The sequence below is a fragment of the Zeugodacus cucurbitae genome, chromosome 2 (genome assembly GCF_028554725.1).
Source record: "Zeugodacus cucurbitae isolate PBARC_wt_2022May chromosome 2, idZeuCucr1.2, whole genome shotgun sequence".
NCBI classification, from domain to species: domain Eukaryota; kingdom Metazoa; phylum Arthropoda; class Insecta; order Diptera; family Tephritidae; genus Zeugodacus; species Zeugodacus cucurbitae.
In genome coordinates, this window is record NC_071667.1 from 35,967,148 (window position 1) to 35,986,635 (window position 19,488).

The following is a 19,488-nucleotide window of genomic DNA, read 5'->3' on the forward strand; positions in this document are numbered from 1 at the left end:
GTCTCTTGCGCTGCGAAGAGAATGACTTGCAAGACGATTTAGTTTTTGAGTTTATTCATTACAAACATACATACAAATCTTTCCTCTTTATAATAGTAGTATAGATTTATGGCTTAGGTACAGCAATTTATAGATTTTGGATTATAGCCGTTTTACATATACAATATCAACCTTCTTATGGTGCCAAGAAACACGTGTACCAAGTCGCATCAATATATCTTAGTTTTTACTCATGTTTCAGCTTGCGTGGACGGACAGATAGACATCCGTATTTCAAATCTTCTCTTCACCCTGATCACTTTGATATATGTATATAACTGTATATCTAACTCTTAGGTTAGTTTTGGGTGTTAGAAACAACCGTTATGTGAACAAATTTATTAAAAGCGCTTTTCAACATGTTGAGAGAATATAATCATGAGTTTGCTGAGACTATACTATCTATTCTTTATTTGGAGAATCTCCTTTATCTGCTTCTACCAACTTTTGGCTTTGAATTCGGAGGATCGTAGATTAAAATGTAACCCTCTATTTTCAGAGTTTTAAGATATTACAAACAACTGTTATGAGCAATTTCACCCCGAATTAAAACCCTTTTGATATAATTTGGTAATAATTCGATCGTACGAAAGATATGTGCCTACATTGCTCGTCATTCAAAAAATGTTCGATACAAATAGACATACAGACATTTGTTTCAAATAATCGCATTACAAATATTGATGTCACTTTTTAATTGTATTATATTCGTACACATACGTATTTCATTGATCCAAAAATCAGTTCGAAAATAAATTAATATATATTTATGTACAGCTATTTTGAAATACAAATGGAAATAATACACATAATGTTGGTGGCTTTACTATTACTGTCTAATAAAGTAAATGGACTCGAAGATATTTTTATGGAAACTCCAATTACTTCCATTTCCATGAGTCCGGAGGAAGCTCCCATTATTACTGCTGCACTATTGGAATGCTCAAAAAACATAAAGGATGGCAATCGACAGAAATTGGAAAACTATAGCCAAATACGAAGGCAATTGTTGGTGAACATTCGAGTAAATCCCAGTTTTAATGTAGAAAAGGTCGACAAGTTTCTAATCCTGGATGAAGTATTTGATGCAAAAAAGAGTTCAAAAGCTAAAATTATGTCACCTTATTTAATTGAAATTAGTAGAGGAGAGCCAGTTATTATGTATCCTTTGGAATTTGCTAGGGTAAGGCGAAATAAAAATTTCTTCATTTCTTCAGTACAAATAAAATATTTTTTTTAGTCTTTAAAACTTGACGAATTGAACAATACTAAGTTAATTGACAATTCTTATCATGGGCAAAATGTCACGAATCAAATGGAAGAAGTCCCTAAATTGAAATCAGGTATGTCGGAAAAGCAAATACTTTGAATTCAATCAGTTTACATTGATAAAATAATGAATCTCTGGAGAAATAACTTTTATATGTTTGATCGAACAAACTATGTAACTTGATAATGTGGTTGGTTTTATTCGGCGAAGTGAATTCGGAAAATCCACACTCCGTTCTCGTTGGTGTATATTCTGTATAATTGAGTTGATGTTTGCAGTTTAATAGGAGTCAGTGGGTTTTGGATATCTAACTCCTCCTTGTTTGGTATAGATTTTTCCAGGATAATTAGTAAATTAATTTAATTTTATACAATTTGTTTTTTTTTTTCTAATAGACAATTTTAATCATGACCATCACATAAGCTGTAATCGATTGGTCACTTCTCTGCTTGCTTTCTTCGGGCGCTGCTCGCCTGTCAAAAATTTTACTCCTGCATCACGGATGGAGTTACTTATCTTATAGTCCAGTGGTTACCAGTAAAAAAAGGTTGTATTATTTTCGTGGTCACTCTTGTTCTAGCATCACTTCTCCTCTTATACAACACGTTGGTGTGATTATCTTGCTCGCTCTATCTCATTGATTTTGGTGCAAATGCTGCATATGTCTTTCTGCTCTAATTTTTCTATTCTTTTGGAAAGCCAATCGTCACTATGTGGTTAGAAGACCCCCCGCCGTCGTTTGTTTGCTTCATCATTGCCATGGTCACCCCTTAGTCACAGGAAGTGGTCACCGCCTCCTTACTAAAATTTGGGTCAGTAGTCACCTAGTTCATGCTAGCTGTTAAATTTTATTTCGTTTCGAAAAAGAAGTTTATATTTTTTTACTTTCATGTATTTAATTGTATGAGGTATTTACATTTATAAATTAGTATGGTATTTTACATTATTAATTAATATTATAGAATAATTTTAAAATTTAAGCATTCCAAGTACAAAGTAAATTTTAATTTTTACAAACATTTATGTGGCTATCATTTACGTATAAAGTTAGTATTAATTATTAAATTTTATAATTTACAATTACTCAAAAGTTTTAGGTATTGATTTTTTTTTGTTAAAGCTCAGTTATCCATGCTTGACTTAACCTAGAGAGACTTGAGAACTGTCACATAAAAGATCCGTTTAATGGGCCTTGCATGTATTTGATTACCGAACGCATGACTTGACTTGAAAGTCTGTTGAATTTAGAACTCTAAGTTTACGTTTCATTCTCATTATGACACTATTCCAGAGTTGCCTGAATGTTTTCGTTTAAAATTAAATATGTTAAAATTCTAATCTTTACTATTTATAAATCTTCAAATAAAGAAAAAATAAGATAATTCGGAGGAAAATACCTTTTTCACAACAATTATTTTTTAATGTGTTTAATAAAAAACTCTTTTATTTTATTTATAACGCAAATACTTGTTTAACTTTAAGTGCAATAAACAAATCAAATCAAATAGGTACGATATGAGGGTAATTTTTGCAACAGAAACATAACTATTGCGAATCTCTCCAAGAATTTGTGGTGATCTGCTCAGAAAAAAAATATTTTGCGAATTTATGTAATGAAAAATTGATTGTAAATGTTCAAATACAATTTGAATAAATTATTTATTCACCTATCATTTATAGGCTTGGCTGGCTCCAATTTATTACATCTTCTAACAATTCTAAATATCGAAAAACTGAACTACGCGTGCACGTTTCTTTTGCGTATTCTGCTCAAAGCTATATTCATATATTTATTAAAGAGTTTTCTTTCAAACAGAAAATCTTCACGTGTTCACAGATTTCCTAATAGTGAAGATTTTTTTGTATACTAGTTTTAAAATCTTCAATCTTGGTGATATTTTAATTTAAAAAACTTAATTTTAAAGCTAAATCTGAACATCTGGCAACTCTACCCAGAAGCTATAATAATAACAGCTGAAGTTGAAGTTGTGTGAAGTATAACTGGATCTAGGTTTTCCAAGCCAAATTTTTCGAAGCTGAGTCAAGTCAAGCATCGGTAACTGGAGCTTTATACGATACAAATTAAGTTTCACTACTATTACGACTGTACATTTATTTGTATTTTGATGCAAATTAAACAATATTTTACGTTTAAATTAATAAATTAAGTGCTATTGCGAACGTTTAAAATTTATAAATTAACAATCATAATAGGCGTGTTTTATTTGACCAGCTTATTATGTATGGAAGACCTAGCCAACATAATTATGTTGGCTTGTCATAAGCTATCATAGATTGTATATTGAACTAGAGGCATTGCAAGTTCATAGCTTTTTTTCATTCACAATTGTTTCGGTTTTTCCTAAAAAGTAAAAAAAAAGTAGTATATTGAACTAGAGGCATTGCAAGTTCATAGCTTTTTTTCATTCACAATTGTTCGGTTTTTCCTAAAAAAAGTAGTTGGCAATAGCGAAAAACCCCATTTTGACATTCATATGTATGTATAAAAATGTTAACAAACAAAAATTTTATCGAACTTTATCCATATTTATTTTGACCATCCTGGATCCAACATTGTAGATTCCTTAAAAGCTCTGAATATTATAGAAAAGCGGGTTTCAACTTTTTTTTTCAAACAAATTACATTTCAGCTGAAAGTTTGGGCCACATTGCCAACACAATTCATTTTTAAGCGAAAATATGAAATAAGCTAAATGCGTTTTATTTGTCCATGATTTAGCTATTAGTTTGTGGTGGTCAAATAAAACACGCCTAATATCTATATGCGTAATTTCAATAATATCTGTGTTGTAGCATATTTTGTGTTGTATTTCTAGGTGCACGATTTTAGTTACTTCCTGACACAATGGCCAAAGGAATACCAGTGCTTCTCCATCGTACGGCGTATTTGAGTTCGAATTTGTATTGCATGATTGAAAGACAACTATCGTTGTATAAGTTGATGTGCTGCTGGTAGGGTTCTTTATACATGCGAGTAATACTTTATATCTACTTGTTGCGAATTCTGTTGATTGTTATCTCCATAAGTATTCATTACGTTTTTATTATTATTATTGCAATGTTGGTGTACATTAATGCAACCTGTTTCTATGAGTCCTCTGCCGGGAGTCGCTATTGTTTTACCATAGTTTGTGACACTATTAAAAGTACTGCCAAGGTGGTATCCAGCTAAAGCTTAAGTTTTTCTTCCGAAGTTTTATATGAACGTATGTATATTCAAACAAAATATTTCATGGTATAGTATATACCAGAGAACGGCATTTGCTGAATGAAAAACATTCGTACGCGCTCAACAGCCGAATAATCACACTGTTCGGATCAGCCGATCAAACTTGCCTGCGCTCACATTTTCGTTGTTGATTTTAAATTCACTCGTGTGTGTGCGATTTTTTGTTTCACTCCGAGTTTGTTCGGCTCGTGTTCAATATAATGATTTCAGGCGCTTGCTCATTCGGTTCAACAATCATTGTTTTGAACAAGAACAACACTCAACTCGCAAAAATCAACTCGTATGATTTTACTCATGCGCGCAGCAAGCGGCACTTTTTCTGCACAGATGAAATGTGAGAAGAAAAACAAGACAAGCTACAACAACAAACTGCATAGAAATTGTTACGGTACATGCAGTCGTTACGCTCACATCGTGTCGTCTTGTCGCTAATTGTTTACTCACAATCGATCAACACAGGCTCATTTTATTAAACGCTGACTTTTGTTCAGTGAGTTGAATTGAGTGAGAAATTTTGAACCGAGGACTCAAAATCCAAAGAATGATGTGTACGGCAAATTGAGTTGATTTTTACTCATCACTCTGTTTTTTTCAGTGAGTTGAGTTGAATGAAAAAGTTCGTGTATGAGTAAATCAAGAAAATAGTGATTTTTGCAGTTCTCTGGTATATACATATGTAAGATTTAATTTTATCAACTCACCCATCTACCTCCAGTGGCATACTCCTTTTTCTGCTTCTCTTCTTTGTTTTGCAGCTGGCTTTGCCTTCTAAAAGAACTAGTTGCTGAAATTATACTACTTTAAAATACTCTGCAGCACCCAGCCAATAATAGTATCGATATTTTAAAGGAAGATGTATTATAAATATAAAATAATATCAGTAACAAGTTAATAATACGCATGTTCATTCATTCCAAATTTTCTTTTCTAATGAATGGCGGCCATGGTGGCGATTTTTGAACGTTCCAATGTAGTACGTGCATCTCTCTCTTATTCATTTAAAAATTAGTGAATTGAATGAATGAATTCTAATTATCGAGATTGCCACTTAACTACAAAAAGTTGGTATTGCGTATGTGTTGGTAAAAACTGAAAAATTTGCATATATAGTGGTGTACGAGTTAGCTCCGTCTTGTAGGGAAGTTATCTAGTTGAATTCGTGCAGGAGAGTATGCGGATACCTCTTTAAAAATTCTATAGCTGCAAATTCTATATTCACAATGGTAAACACGACTCAAAATTCAAATTTTAGACAAAAGGGACCATACAAATATATACTTTTGTTGTGTTTACTTTGAAATACATTTTAATTGATTAAATAGAACGTAAGGCATAGACGCAGCTCGAATAAAATGGATAACAAATATTTTTGTGCAGATTTAAGTATTTCTCCACCTAAGACGATGGTGCTGCACTATTGCGCATGATTAAGAGGACATTTTAGCGCCTGTCTGTCTGTTTGCATTACAGTATAGTGCGTTCTATTGACTTCTCTATACCGCTTAGCCAGTCGATGACAGCTACAATATTTTTGAGTATTATTTTATTAGAAAAAAATGTATACTGTTATTTTGCGATTATCATCCTGTTTGTCTAATATTTTTTCGTGTTTCTACATAAATAATTTGAAAACTTTGTTTATCATTACAATTGTACACATTATAAATTATTAAATACTAACAGCAATTTAATTAAAATAAGTTAAAAATAATAATTAAAAGTTAAATGTTAGAGAAATTCATTTGCTGCTACAGTTCCCTTGCTAAGTCTGAAGGCCTCTTACATTTCAGTCGGTTTTCTCGTTCATCAGTTCTGATGAGTTTGGATGCCTCTTTACATGCTGTCTAAGCCTCATTTCGTGAGTCTCTGCAAGTTTGGTTATTTCGTTTACAACTGAATTCACACCAAGATCACGGTGAAAGTCAGCAGATCCAATCTTCTTAGTACGTTATTTTGGAAGCGCTGAATGCAGGCAATACAGTTTTGACTTGAGCAACCCCATAGTTTAGCTCCATAGGCCCAAATTGGCTTTAGTACTTGATTATATATAAACAGCTTGTTTTGTATTGAAAGCGTGGGTCTCCTACCGACTAGATGGTAAAACTTAGCAAATTTTAGATTAAGCTCACCCCTTTTTTCTTGACATGCTCTTTCCAGCGAAGCTTAGCACCTAGGGTGATCCCTAGGTACTTAGCTTTATTGTGATGTCGTATAGGAGTACCATATATATAAATGGGATGGAATAATATTTTTTTAAAGTAAAGTCTTCGTGCATTGATTTGGAATCGTTTAATTTCATGCGCCACTTTTAAGTCCATTTAGTAATTGTATTGACTGCTGTTTGCACTCGAAGGGTAGACACTGAGGTTGATTCTCCTGCTGCTAATTGGGCAGTGTCATCCGCAAATGTCGCTTTCACTTAACTTGAGTCAGTGGGGATATCACTTGTAAAAAGCAAGTAAAGCTATTGGGGCCAATACACGCTTCCCTGGGGAACACCGCAATTATTTCGAATATTGCTTGGGTAACTTGCATTTCAATTTTAGCAGTAGACCCGAATGCCAAACTATCAAAAGCCTGAGACACGTCTAAGAAGGCAGCCGAACAAACGTTATTTTTATCCATAGCATTTACAACGAAATTAACGATTCGGTGCACCTGATCAATTGTTGAATGGTAACCACGAAAACCGAACTTATGTAGTGGTATAAGGTGTTTTCGATCTATTATTGATTTGAGCCTCTTTGTGAGAACATTCTCGAAGACTTTCGATAGAGCTGGCAGCAGCGATATTGGACTATAAAATGTGACATCATGTAGTGGTTCACCCTGCTTAGGTATCATAATAACTTCAGATACTTTCCAAAGCGATGGAACGTATCTTAAGTATAATGCACTGTTTACAATGTTTTCAATTTATTTTTATACAATTCTTTGGCAGATTGCGTAATATTTCTCCGGTTATTAAATCAAACCCAGGAGCTTTTTTGAGCATTGCGTTCCTGATAATACTTAATTTATTTACTAGTAACTGGAGAAATGCTGACGAGTGGATCCAACCAACTATTTTCACAGTTTAGCTCATGTCCATCGTTAGGTGTAAATGTGTTTCTCAAATGATTCGCAGATACTGCAGCTTATTTTTTCGTTCGTTTTGGCCCACTCAGGATCGTTTATTTTTATTGGTGCGACATGTTTTATTTGTTTGCTAATATTCCTTGTAATTTTCCAGAGCGAATAATCGGTAGATTTATCAACAGTGAGTTTGGACAAATACGTTTTGAAGGAATAGTTTTTAAACTGTCTAATTTTTGTTCTTACATCTATTAAGCCCAGATTTGAGAGCAGCCGATTGAGTTTGCTGCCATCTTCGTCGAAGTTTGCGTTTTCTATGGATACCATCTAAACTTCTGTTTGTGCGTAGGGTTTGGGACCGACCACTTAAAAAAAACCTCCCCAATGAAACACCGAACAGAGCCTCGGATGAGAAACCCCACTCTTGGTGACAACCCCTGCAAACGTTTTAAGGATCACGAGCACAAGAAAATTCATCAAGCAACGTGGCTGTCCCCTGACCGAAACACGCGCAATCAAATCGATCACGTTGTGATAGAACAGGATCGACTTGCACTCCTGCTCTCTGAGAGCACTCATCAGCATCTCGATATAAGGGAGCTGTGGAACGGCATCTCAAACTCATTGCATACCGCTGCAGCCGAAACAATTGGTCTCCGGCAACGCCAAAAAACCAGTTGGTACGATGAGAATCTTCGTTCCGCAGTGGAGAGAAAACAGACTGCCTACTTCGCAACGTTGCGATCGACCACAACACGTTCTGGGTGGGATAGATATCGAGAATTGAAGAGGGAAGCGAGATGCATATGCAGACGTAAAAAGATAGAGGCCGAAATGCGTGAGCATGAAAAGCTTAAAAAGCTGGCCGACATGGGTAACGCTCGAAAATTTCAAGACCGGAGCATTATCATGTAGGGACCGAGGAGGTAATCTGGTAACAGATGTCCAGAGCATACTGAGATTATCACAGGGAATACTTCTCCGACCTGCTGAATGGCAGTGAAAGTACAACACCAGGAGATGCCGAACCCGATTCCCCAATCGATGACGATGGAATAGATGTTCCATTACCCGACCATGAAGAAATTCGAATAGCAATTACACGCATGAAGAACAACAAAGCGGCGGGGCTGATGGATTACCGGCCGGGCTATTCAAATACGGTGGCGAAGAACTGATAAGGTGCATGCATCAGCTTCTTTGTAGAATATGGTCGGAAGAAAGCATGCCTGACGATTGGAATCGCAGTGTGCTCTGCCCAATCCATAAAAAAGGGAGACCCCACAATCTGCGCCAATTACCGTGGGATAAGCCTCCTCAACATTGCATACAAGGTCCGGTCGAGCGTATTGATTGAAACACTAAAGCCCACCGTCAACGAACTGATTTGGCCTTATCAGTGTGGCTTTAGACCTGGAAAATCCACCATGGACCAGATATTCACCATACGCCAAAGCTTGGAAAAGACACGAGAGAGCAGAATCGACACTCACCACCTTTTCATAGATTTTAAGGCTGCCTTCGACAGCACGAAAAGGAGCTGCCTCTATGCCGCGATGTCTGAATTTGGTATCCCCTCTAAACTTATACGGCAATGTAAACTGACGTTGAGCAACACCAAAAGCTCCATCAGGATCGGGAAAGATCTCTCTGAGCCGTTCGATACCAAACGAGGTTTCAGGCAGGGGTACTCACTATTGTGCGACTTCTTCAATCCATTGCTGGAAAAAATAATACGAGCTGCAGAGTTAAATATAGAACATCCACTTAGATTCTTCTATAAGAGTGTACAGCTCCCGGCGTACGCCGATGATATTGATATCATCGGAAGCAACAACCGCGCCATTTGTACTGTGTTTTCCAGACTTGAAAAGGAAGCGAAGCGTATGGGTCTGGTGGTGAATGAGGACAAGACGAAATATCTCCTGTCATCAAACAAACAGTCAGCGCACTCGCGTCTTGGCTCTCACGTCACTGTTGACAGTCATAATCAGGGATGGGCACCACCACAATCAAACGAGCATCACAAAATGAGATTGTGTTAGTGTGCTTACTGTGGTACCAAACGAATCAGCAATCAAAAATATTCAGTCTGCTTGCAGAGGTTGAGCGAGCAGGTCTATGCCGCACGGTTGCACAATGCGAATATATGCACGTGCTAATGAATGTAAAAATTAATAATAATTTATATTTAATATAAATTATAGTAAAATTGGGTAATATAATAATTTAAAAAAGTAATTTAGTGCTATTTTATAATGAAAGAATTGTTTTCATTTCATACGTAAAATATACAACTTCGTTAGCATCGACCTGCACAGTCAACTGCTGATTGCAGATTGATGCTGAACACAAAGACGACGACACGACACGACTTAGCGACGGCTGACTACAAATGTCGCTTTGAAGCCAGCGTTTTGAACATTTTGAATACGGCAGCGACAGTGACAACAGCTGATTTTATAGTTTGAAGTTTGTGAGAGTTTTAATTATTGAAATTTTGTGTTTTGAATCAAAATAAATATATTCAATATGAATAACGAATATGTAATACATTTTGTGAGAACAATTGAAAATATTGCGCGCAATACAACTATTGCTAATGAATTACACAATAAGCTGCATGTAAGCAACCGAAGATGGTGGGTGCGTCCAGTCAACTTAACACGCCAAGAAGAAGGTTTTTTTAAAACGTGTATCAACCAACTCCAAGAAAAGGATGAAGAACATTTTTTTAAAGTGACTCGAATGAACGTTCCCAGTTTTAATTTATTGTTGTCGTTATTAAAACAACGAATGGAACGCTTTTCGAATAGAAAAGCAATTGATCCTGAAACGCGTTTGGCGGTAACCTTACTGTAAGTTAATTTTAAATAATTCTTACATAGAATACTTAAGCGTTTTTTAATTTCAGTTTCTTGGCACAAGGACGTAATTTTAATGTGATTTCTCGGTCTCGTAGTGCCTTTGGAAGTAAATTATTGAATGGCACTCTAGAAGTTCCTTCCAATTCAAACTTGCCGGGTACATCTACCAGCTTTCCGTATTATTATGTCGGTGACAGTGCGTTTCCACTGAAACCAAATTTAATGCGACCATATCCCGGCCGTCAGTTAGACGAAGATAAAGACAAATTTAATATAGTGTTATCTAAAGCCCGCGTGCACATAGAAAACGCATTTGGAATTTTGGCAAACCGATGGAGAGTTCTGCATACAACAATATCAGCTTTCCCTAAGCATGTAGATGAAATTGTTTTAGCTACAGTAGTACTTCATAACTTTTTATGCTACAAAATGACAGGAATTACTTCACCCCTGAACATGCTGACCACTCAGTAGGCAACCAAGAAATAAACGGCCGTTGGAGAGAAGAAGTACCTTCTCTTGAATCGTTTCACCCAAGAACTGTTAATCGTTCAACCACAAACGCTTTTCAGTTACATGAAAACCTAAAAGAATTTATTTCAAGAACTACTTTGTAATGCTACTCATGAAATATATTTATAATTAAAACAAAATATTATTTAAAAAAATGTTTTATTCGAAATTTTAATTTAGTGAAATTCTAATATATAAAAATAAAAAAGGTATTTCAGTCTCATAGTTTACATAATTCAAAATTAAAAATTCATTTTAAAATATATTTACATACATGTATACATTTTGTAAAAAAAAAGTATTTCAGTTTGTAGTATTACATTTTGTAAAAAAAATGTATTTCAGTTTGTAGTATCACATTTTGTAAAAAAGGTATTTCAGTTTTACTGATTTACTTAAAAACTATAAAAGCTATGTACATATATACATTTTGTAAAAAAAGGTACTTCAGTCTATAAAGATTTACTTAAAAACTAAAAAAGCTATTTACATATATGTATGTGATTGGCGTTGCAACCGTTTAGCCGGTTATAGCCGAATCGACGATAGTGCGCCACCTCTCTCTCTCTCCTTCGCAGTTCGGCGCCAGTTGGAGATCCCAAGTGTAACCAGGTCGCTCTCCACCTGGTCCCTCCAACGGAGTGGAGGTCTTCCCCTTCCTCGGCTTCCTCTGGCGGGTACTGCATCGAACACTTTCAGGGCTGGAGCGTTTTCGTCCATTCGGACAATATGACCTAGCCAGCGTCATGTGTCTGTCTTTTTATTCGCTGAACTATGTCAATGTCGTCGTATAACTCGTACAGCTCATCGTTCTATCGTCTGCGGTATTCGCCGTTGCCAATGTTTAGAGGACCATAAATCTTACGCAAAACCTTTCTCTCGAAAACCCCAAGAGTCGTCTCATCGGATGTTGTCATCGTCCACGCTTCAGCGCGGACGGGAATAATGAGCGACTTATAGAGTTTGATTTTGGTTCGTCGAGAAAGGACTTTACTTTTCAATTGCCTACTCAGTCCAAAGTAGCACCTGTTGGCAAGAGTGATTCTGCGTTGGATTTCAAGGCTGACATTGTTGGTGTTGTTAATGCTGGTTCCTAGATAAACGAAATTATCTACAACTTCAAAGTTATGACTGTCAACAGTGACGTGGGAGCAAAGACGCGAGTGCGCTGACTGTTTGTTTGATGACAGGAGATATTTCGTCTTGTCCTCATTCACCACCAGACCCATACGCTTCGCTTCTTTATCTAGCCTGGAAAATGCAGAACAAAAGGCGCGGTTGTTGCTTCCGATGATATCAATATCATCGGCGTACGCCAGGAGCTGTACACTCTTGTAGAAGATTGTACCTTCTCGGTTTAGCTCTGCAGCTCTTATAATTTTTTCCAGCATCAGGTTAAAGAAGTCGCACGATAGTGAGTCACCTTGTCTGAAACCTCGTTTGGTATCGAACGGCTCGGAGAGGTCCTTCCCAATCATGACGGAGCTTTTGGTGTTGCTCAACGTCAATTTACACAGCCGTATTAGTTTTGCGGGGATACCAAATTCAGACATCGCGGCGTAAAGGCAGTTCCTTTTCATGCTGTCGAAAGCAGTTTTAAAATCGACAAAAAGGTGGTGTGTGTCGATCCTCTTTTCACGGGTCTTCTCCAAAATTTGGCGCATGGTGAATATCTGGTCAGTTGTCGATTTTCCAGGTCTAAAGCCACACTGATAAGGTCCAATCAGTTCGTTGACGGTGGGCTTTAGTCTTTCACACAGTACGCTCGATAGAACCTTGTATGCGATATTTAGGAGGCTGATCCCACGGTAATTGGCGCAGATTGTGGGATCTCCCTTTTTATGGATTGGGCAGAGCACACTGAGATTCCAATCGTCAGGCATGCTTTCTTCCGACCATATTCTGCAAAGAAGCTGATGCATGCACCTTATCAGTTCTTCGCCGCCGTATTTGAATAGTTCTGCCGGTAATCTATCGGCCCCCGCTGCTTTGTTGTTCTTCAAGCGGGTAATTGCTATTCGAATTTCTTCAGGGTCGGGTAATGGAACATCTGTTCCATCGTCATCGATTGGGGGATCGGGTTCGCCATCTCCTGGTGTTGTACTCTCACTGCCATTCAGCAGGTCGGAGAAGTGTTCCCTCCATAATCCCAGTATGCCCTGGACATCGGTTACCAGATTACCACCTTGGTCTCTACATGAGGATGCTCCGGTCTTGAAACCTTCGTTAAGTCGCTTCATTTTTTCCTAAAATTTTCGAGCATTCCCTCTGTCTGCCAGCTTCTCAAGCTCTTCGTACTCACGCATTTCGGCCTCTTTCTTTTTTTGTCTGCAGATGCGCCTCGCTTCCCTCTTCAGCTCTCGGTATCTATCCCATCCCGCACGTGTTGTGGTCGTTTGCAACGTTGCGAGGTAGGCAGTCTGTTTTCTGTTGCGATTGCAGCTTTTCCTCGTCGAACCGTCCTTGTGTTTGTTGACGGGCATTCTTTCATTCAGCGCTCATAGGTGCGTTCTAGGCGCTCATAGAAAGCATCTTTGGTCACATCGTCCTTCTCCTCCGTTGGGGCGTGGGCGCAAATCAGCGATATGTTGAAGAACCTCGCTTTGATGCGGATTGTGGCTATACGTTCATCCACCGGGGTGAATGTCAGGACTCTGCGACGGAGTCTCTCTTCCACCACAAATCCAACACCAAATTTGCGCTCCTTTATATGGCCGCTGTAGTAGATGTCACAAGGACCCACCTTCTTCCGTCCTTGTCCCGTCCATCGCACTTCTTGGATGGCGGTGATGTCAGCCTTGATGATTGGGTGTCTCATCCGAGGCTTTCGTAGATTTTTCATTGGTACTTCGTTTTTATGTGGTGGGTCCCAAGCCCTACGCACAACCGCATAAGCGGGCTTCGCCTTCTCACTTTAGCTCGCCTTCAAACGGATGTCTGTTGGCTACCCAGAGGATACTTGGTCTAAAACCGGAAGTCGTGAGCTGCTTGAACCATGTGGAGAAGAATATTCATTTTGTAAAAAAAGGTACTTCAGTCTATAAAGATTTACTTAAAAACTAAAAAAGCTATTTCATATATACATTTTGTAAAAAAAGGTACTTCAGTCTATAAAGATTTACTTAAAAACTAAAAAAGATATTTACATATATAGATTTTATAAATATATAAATTTTATAAAAAAAGGTACTTCATTCTATAGAGATTTACTTAAAAACTAAACACTTATAGTGTGTTGGTGGAATAAAATTTTTTAATTTCACCAAACACTAAATTTGAAACCTTTTCTTCATTTCATTTATTACGTTTTGTGGAAGACCTGATTCAACTATTTTTGCGGCCAATGACGAAAAGTGCAGGGTGGTGGAGTTTTGCTTCCTATTACTTTCAACAAATCTAGCACAAGATTCGGTAATGCTTCTTCCTGCCATGTCTAGAAATTGTTCAAATTTTGCGCAGTCCTTTTTCTGTGAACATAAATTATTAAGTAATTAAAATAATTATAAAAAATAATACAAACTATATATTTTTACCTTTCGTCTATTTACATCAGAATCTGTATTCGTTGTTTCTTGTACTGAATTATCCTGGGAGTCGTCAATAATAACGATGTCACTATCCTCGAGACATTCCACTTCATAGCTGACATTGCTAATAGTTCTATAAAATAGATTATTAGCTTATATACATATATAATCATTGGTATATTTACTTACCGCCTGGAAGTTGTTGCACTCTCCAAAAACGACATCGCATCCAAGTATTTCCGTTTTTTTCTATTAACCACAGCACCACTTCCAGAAGGGACCTGCTCCATTCGCCTGCATCTCTTGTAACAATCACGAAGGCTCTTCCATCTTTTCTTGCACTCCAGTTCTATTAATGAATTATAAGTAACAATTTTATGTACTATTTATATAATTTACTTACCACTCAGTTTTATGCACACTGCGACTTCCTTCCACGCATGATCCTTCTTTCTCAAATTTTTATAATCCCCATTCCCAAGATCGTATAAAAGTGGGCGATGACGCACATCTTTTATTAAAGCTTCATCGAAATCCATAATTAAATCTGAAATATAAAATTTTAATTGCAAACAAAGTAATTTAATAATTAAACTTAAAAATCTTACCAAATAAAAGTAATGTGCAGTGATAATTTTACATTTCACATATTAGTGGCAGCTCTATAGCGGCCATTGTCGTCGTCAAAATTAGAAACATTTTTAATTTAGCGACAACGACAACTACAAGCCGGTTGTCGCGTAGTCGTGCTGTTGTCAAAAAATCTGTGCCCATAAGAACGCGTGTATTTTAATATTTGACAGATGTCGCTCGTCGATTGTCGTCTTCTATGTGTTCAGCACATGATTTTATCGTCGTTTATTTATCGTATTATCCCATCGTAGGTGCTCGTTTTACGCTCTTCGCTTGTGCGTGTTAGTGACAATCGGTGTGTGTACGTATACGATCACTTACGCTCTTTTAGCACCTGCTAAGACTTTGCCCATGACTGGTCATAACTTTGAAGTTGTAGATAATTTCGTTTATCTGGGAACCAGCATTAACAACACCAACAATGTCAGCCTCGAAATCCAACGCCGATCCACTCTTGTCAACAGGTGCTACTTTGGACTGAGTAGGCAATTGAAAAGTAAAGTCCTCTCTCGATGAACCAAAATCAAACTCTATAAGTCGCTCATTATTCCCGTCCTGATGTATGGCACTGAAGCGTGGACGATGACAACATCCGATGAGACGACTCTTGGGGTTTTCGAGGGAATGGTTTTGCGCAAGATTTATGGTCCTCTAAACATTGGCAACGGCGAACGATGGAACGATGAGCTGTACGATTTTTACGACGACATTGACATAATTCAGCGAATAAAAAGACAGCGGCTATGCTGGCTAGGTCATGTTGTACGGATGGATGAAAACACTCCAGCTCTGAAAGTGTTCGATGCAGTACCCGCTGGTGGAAGTCACGGAAGAGGGCGACCTCCACTCCAATGGAGGGATCAAGTGGAAAGTGACCTGGCTTCACTTGGTGTTTCCAGTTGGCGCCAAAAAGCATAAAGGAGAAACAAGTGGCGCGCTCTGGTGGATTCGGCTATAACAGCTTAAAGCGGTTCCTACGCCAAATATATATAAATTTATGTGACCTGGTCTACGAAAAAGGAGCTAACGTGCGAAAACTAGTTTTCTGGGAAACAGCATCTCACGTGAAAAAGCATCTCATCTTCCATCCGAATCAACTAAAAAGTGAAAATTGATTTTTTGACTCCTATGCCCCCTTTCCGTAGATGTATTTTGGGAATTTGTTTCCACTTAGATTCACGCGAATATTCGGTGTACTGTTCCACGCAGCATTTTGAAATACTTTTGTGAAAGATTCAACTTCTCAATCTAAATCAACATCTGTCGAAATGCACTTTAGCTTAAAGTCGACTTTATTCAGAATAGTCTTAAATTTATACCAATCAGTATGATTACACTGGTCTACAAAATGTAACTTTTTGTGTGCCTTTCAATTGAATACTTTATTTTTATATTGCTTTGAGGTCCCACGATGTATTTTGGGAATTTGTTTCCACTTAGATTCACGCGAATATTCGGTGTACTGTTCCACGCAGCATTTTGAAATACTTTTGTGAAAGATTCAACTTCTCAATCTAATGCCGGTATTCTGCGAGCAGTCTCAAGTCTCTAATAGAGACGAATCTGTGGTGTAATCTCTATAGTGACTTTTTGGTATTCTGGCGAGTTTGTCTCATCTCTATTTGAGCAATATCAGTCTCTAATTTGTGATGTGCTTTAAACCAGGTCACAGAAAAACAAGAGCACAATAATGGTTGATGCAATTGGCCTAATATATATTATAATGAAAAAAAAAACGAGAAGAAGAGAGGTAATGTATTAATATTTGTAATTTTGCAATAATGGATAACAAAGTACCTATGTTTTAGCTACACTCGTAGGCGCAATCTGGCTATTTTGCGCAACAAGGAAGATCACTTTTTATATGAAGAAAATACGTTTAGGAAATTCTTTCGATTTCCAAAACACAAATATGTATGTATATATATATCCAAAATCTAAAATATATAATAATCATAAAATAATGAATTTGTATTTTTTACAATTATTTACCTTCGATTGCCATTATGCTCAAATGTAAGGATGAGAACATGTGTTAGTCGATTGTTAGGTTGTTAACATTTTTCATATTTACTTAACAATTGATTCAGATAAAATGCATATATTACGCATTTATTATAAACTATTTCAGTATTATTTTCATTAATAGTATTATCCAATTATTTACAAGAAATTTTTCTGCTGAAATTTGGTAAAAAAAAAACTAATTGCGTGCAATCAATTCATAAAGTATCATTGTGAACATGCACTCATCTCTAATCAACTAAAATAAACAGCTGATAGCTTGCTTTTCTTTTCACCACACTATTTGGTGAACTTTTTTGAGACTGTATCAGCCAGAATACCAAAATGATACTTCCTGACTAACAGGGTCGCCAGTTCGCAATTGTGACAAATAAAGACATGAGACAAATGTGACAAGCAGAATACCGGCATAAGTCAACATCTGTCGAAATGCACTTTAGCTTAAAGTCAAGAAGAATTCTTTATTCCGTTTTAAGGAATTGCTTAGCTTAAATCTTAAACTAACGGCTTAAACTAGTGGTAATTGTACGTACATATTATAAAAGGGGTAAGTATAAGTATTTTCGAACTTTCGTTAAAAATTGTAATAGAGTAATTTTAAGGTAAGTATTAAGGTAAGTAAAAGATTGGTATTATAATTAATTCTTAGGGTAAGTACATATGTAAATTTTATAATTCAGTATATATAAATTCAATTATTTAATATTTCTTTTACAATTTATTTTCTTATTTTAAGTTTTAGGTTTTTACAATTGTATATTTATGTCGCTTGACGCAACACCGGCCACCTTGACAGGATCAGGTTCCTTCAACATCCATTGGAAGCAAGGCCAGTTTGTGGATGGGGCTTGCCGTCTTGCCCTTCGACGGTTGCGACGACGCGTCCGAGGACCCACTGCTGTGGTGGCACGTTGTCCTCGTGGACGAGTACGAGGTCGTTGAGCTGCATGTTGCGTGTGGGGTGCAGCCACTTGTTCCGCTCCTGAAGGCCCGTCAGATGTACTTTGGACCACTGTCGCCAAAACTGTTGCTTGAGACAGCAAACAAGTTGCCATCTCTCGCAACAACGAATTGGGTCCTCTGGCACCTTCTCTGGGGGTAGTGCTCGCAGGGAGCACCCAATCAGTAGATGCGCTGGGGTGAACGCTTCGCCGTCGTTGGGGTCCTGGCTCAACGGTGTTAGGGGCCGAGAGTTGAGTATGGCCTCCACTTCGGCCAACAGTGTTGCTAGCTCCTCTGCGGTGAGTAGCGCGTTGCCTATTACGCGAACGATGTGGTGCTTGGCGGACTTCACCGCGGCTTCCCATAATCCTCCGAAGTGCGGCGCCCTCGGTGGTATAAAGATGAACTTGAACCCTTCGTCTGCGGCGAATCTCTTCAATTCTGGAGCCTGGGCCAGAAATGCTTCTGTCAGCTCGCGCAGCTTGCGGTCGGCGCCGACGAAATTGGTGGCGTTGTCGCAGGTACCGTAAATATGTTATAACGAAGTGCGAATTTTTATTTAGTAATAGCGGAAATTTGGCTTCGTATGGGAGAGGTGCATTTAATAGGCGACCTCCTACTCGGATTAATTTAAACGAAAGCGATAAATCCGAGTATTCATGCAAAAATGGATTGAGTTTTTGCAAGTTTGCGGGTAGGGTGGTACCTTTATGCAATTTTTGAATAACATCCGAAAACTCTGAATGTTGGACCACCTGTGCAATTTTTAAAAAACTCAAGTTCAATTCATCTGAAGTCAGATCCTTGCCCATGGAGGATTTTGATGGTCGTCTGATCCATCGTAATATATATGCGACCACACGAAGCAATTTTTTATGAGAAGAGACTTTTTCAATAAGATCCAATATTGAATTTTTCTCAGTGGTCGAAATTAGTGTGAATGTATTTTTCTTCCTCTCTAATGCTTCGTCTTCTGGTGAGAGCTGGAAGTGGGTATTGATTGGCCATAATGCAGGGTCTTCTAGGTGGAACTGTGGACCGCCAAACCATATCGAATTATTCAATTCGTCCACGTTACAACCCCGAGACACTTGATCCGCAGGATTTTGTTTTGTTGGTACATGCCGCCAATGTACTTTGTCAGTCAACTCTTGGATTTCGGACACTCTATTTGCGACGAAGGTTTGTAATGAAGATGGATGCGTTTTGATCCAATGTAAAACGATTTCAGAGTCTGTCCAAAATGTTATATTTTCGAAATGTCGACTCAACATAGGCGCTACTCTTGACCATAATTTCGAAAGAAGATGTGCTGCCGAGAGCTCGAGACGCGGAAGAGACTTGGTC

The 19,488-nt window shown here is 37.6% G+C and overlaps 1 protein-coding gene and 2 long non-coding RNA genes across 13 annotated transcripts in view; 2 read left to right on the forward strand and 1 right to left on the reverse strand.

The window, feature by feature from the left end:
- Nucleotides 1–693: 693 nt before the first annotated feature.
- LOC105219969 (uncharacterized) overlaps nucleotides 694–19,488 on the forward strand; it is an 833,969-nt gene continuing 815,174 nt past the window's right edge. For 5 of the 11 annotated variants that reach the window (XM_054225503.1, XM_054225502.1, XM_054225506.1 and 2 more), the window contains exons 1-2: nucleotides 694–1,222; nucleotides 1,280–1,382. In XM_054225503.1, the coding sequence (XP_054081478.1) occupies nucleotides 809–1,222; nucleotides 1,280–1,382 (517 nt within the window). In that variant the 5' untranslated portion in view covers nucleotides 694–808. The remainder of the gene's footprint in view (nucleotides 1,223–1,279; nucleotides 1,383–19,488) is intronic. The other 6 variants (XM_054225499.1, XM_054225504.1, XM_054225505.1 and 3 more) reach the window with 2 other exon arrangements.
- LOC128919895 (uncharacterized) lies at nucleotides 16,743–17,607 on the reverse strand. The gene is made up of 3 exons (XR_008470031.1): nucleotides 17,167–17,607; nucleotides 16,972–17,111; nucleotides 16,743–16,882 (listed from the first exon to the last, which is right to left on the reverse strand). It is a non-coding gene; the product is annotated as an uncharacterized LOC128919895 (long non-coding RNA).
- On the forward strand, nucleotides 16,784–17,138 carry LOC128919896 (uncharacterized). The gene is made up of 2 exons (XR_008470032.1): nucleotides 16,784–16,924; nucleotides 16,983–17,138. It is a non-coding gene; the product is annotated as an uncharacterized LOC128919896 (long non-coding RNA).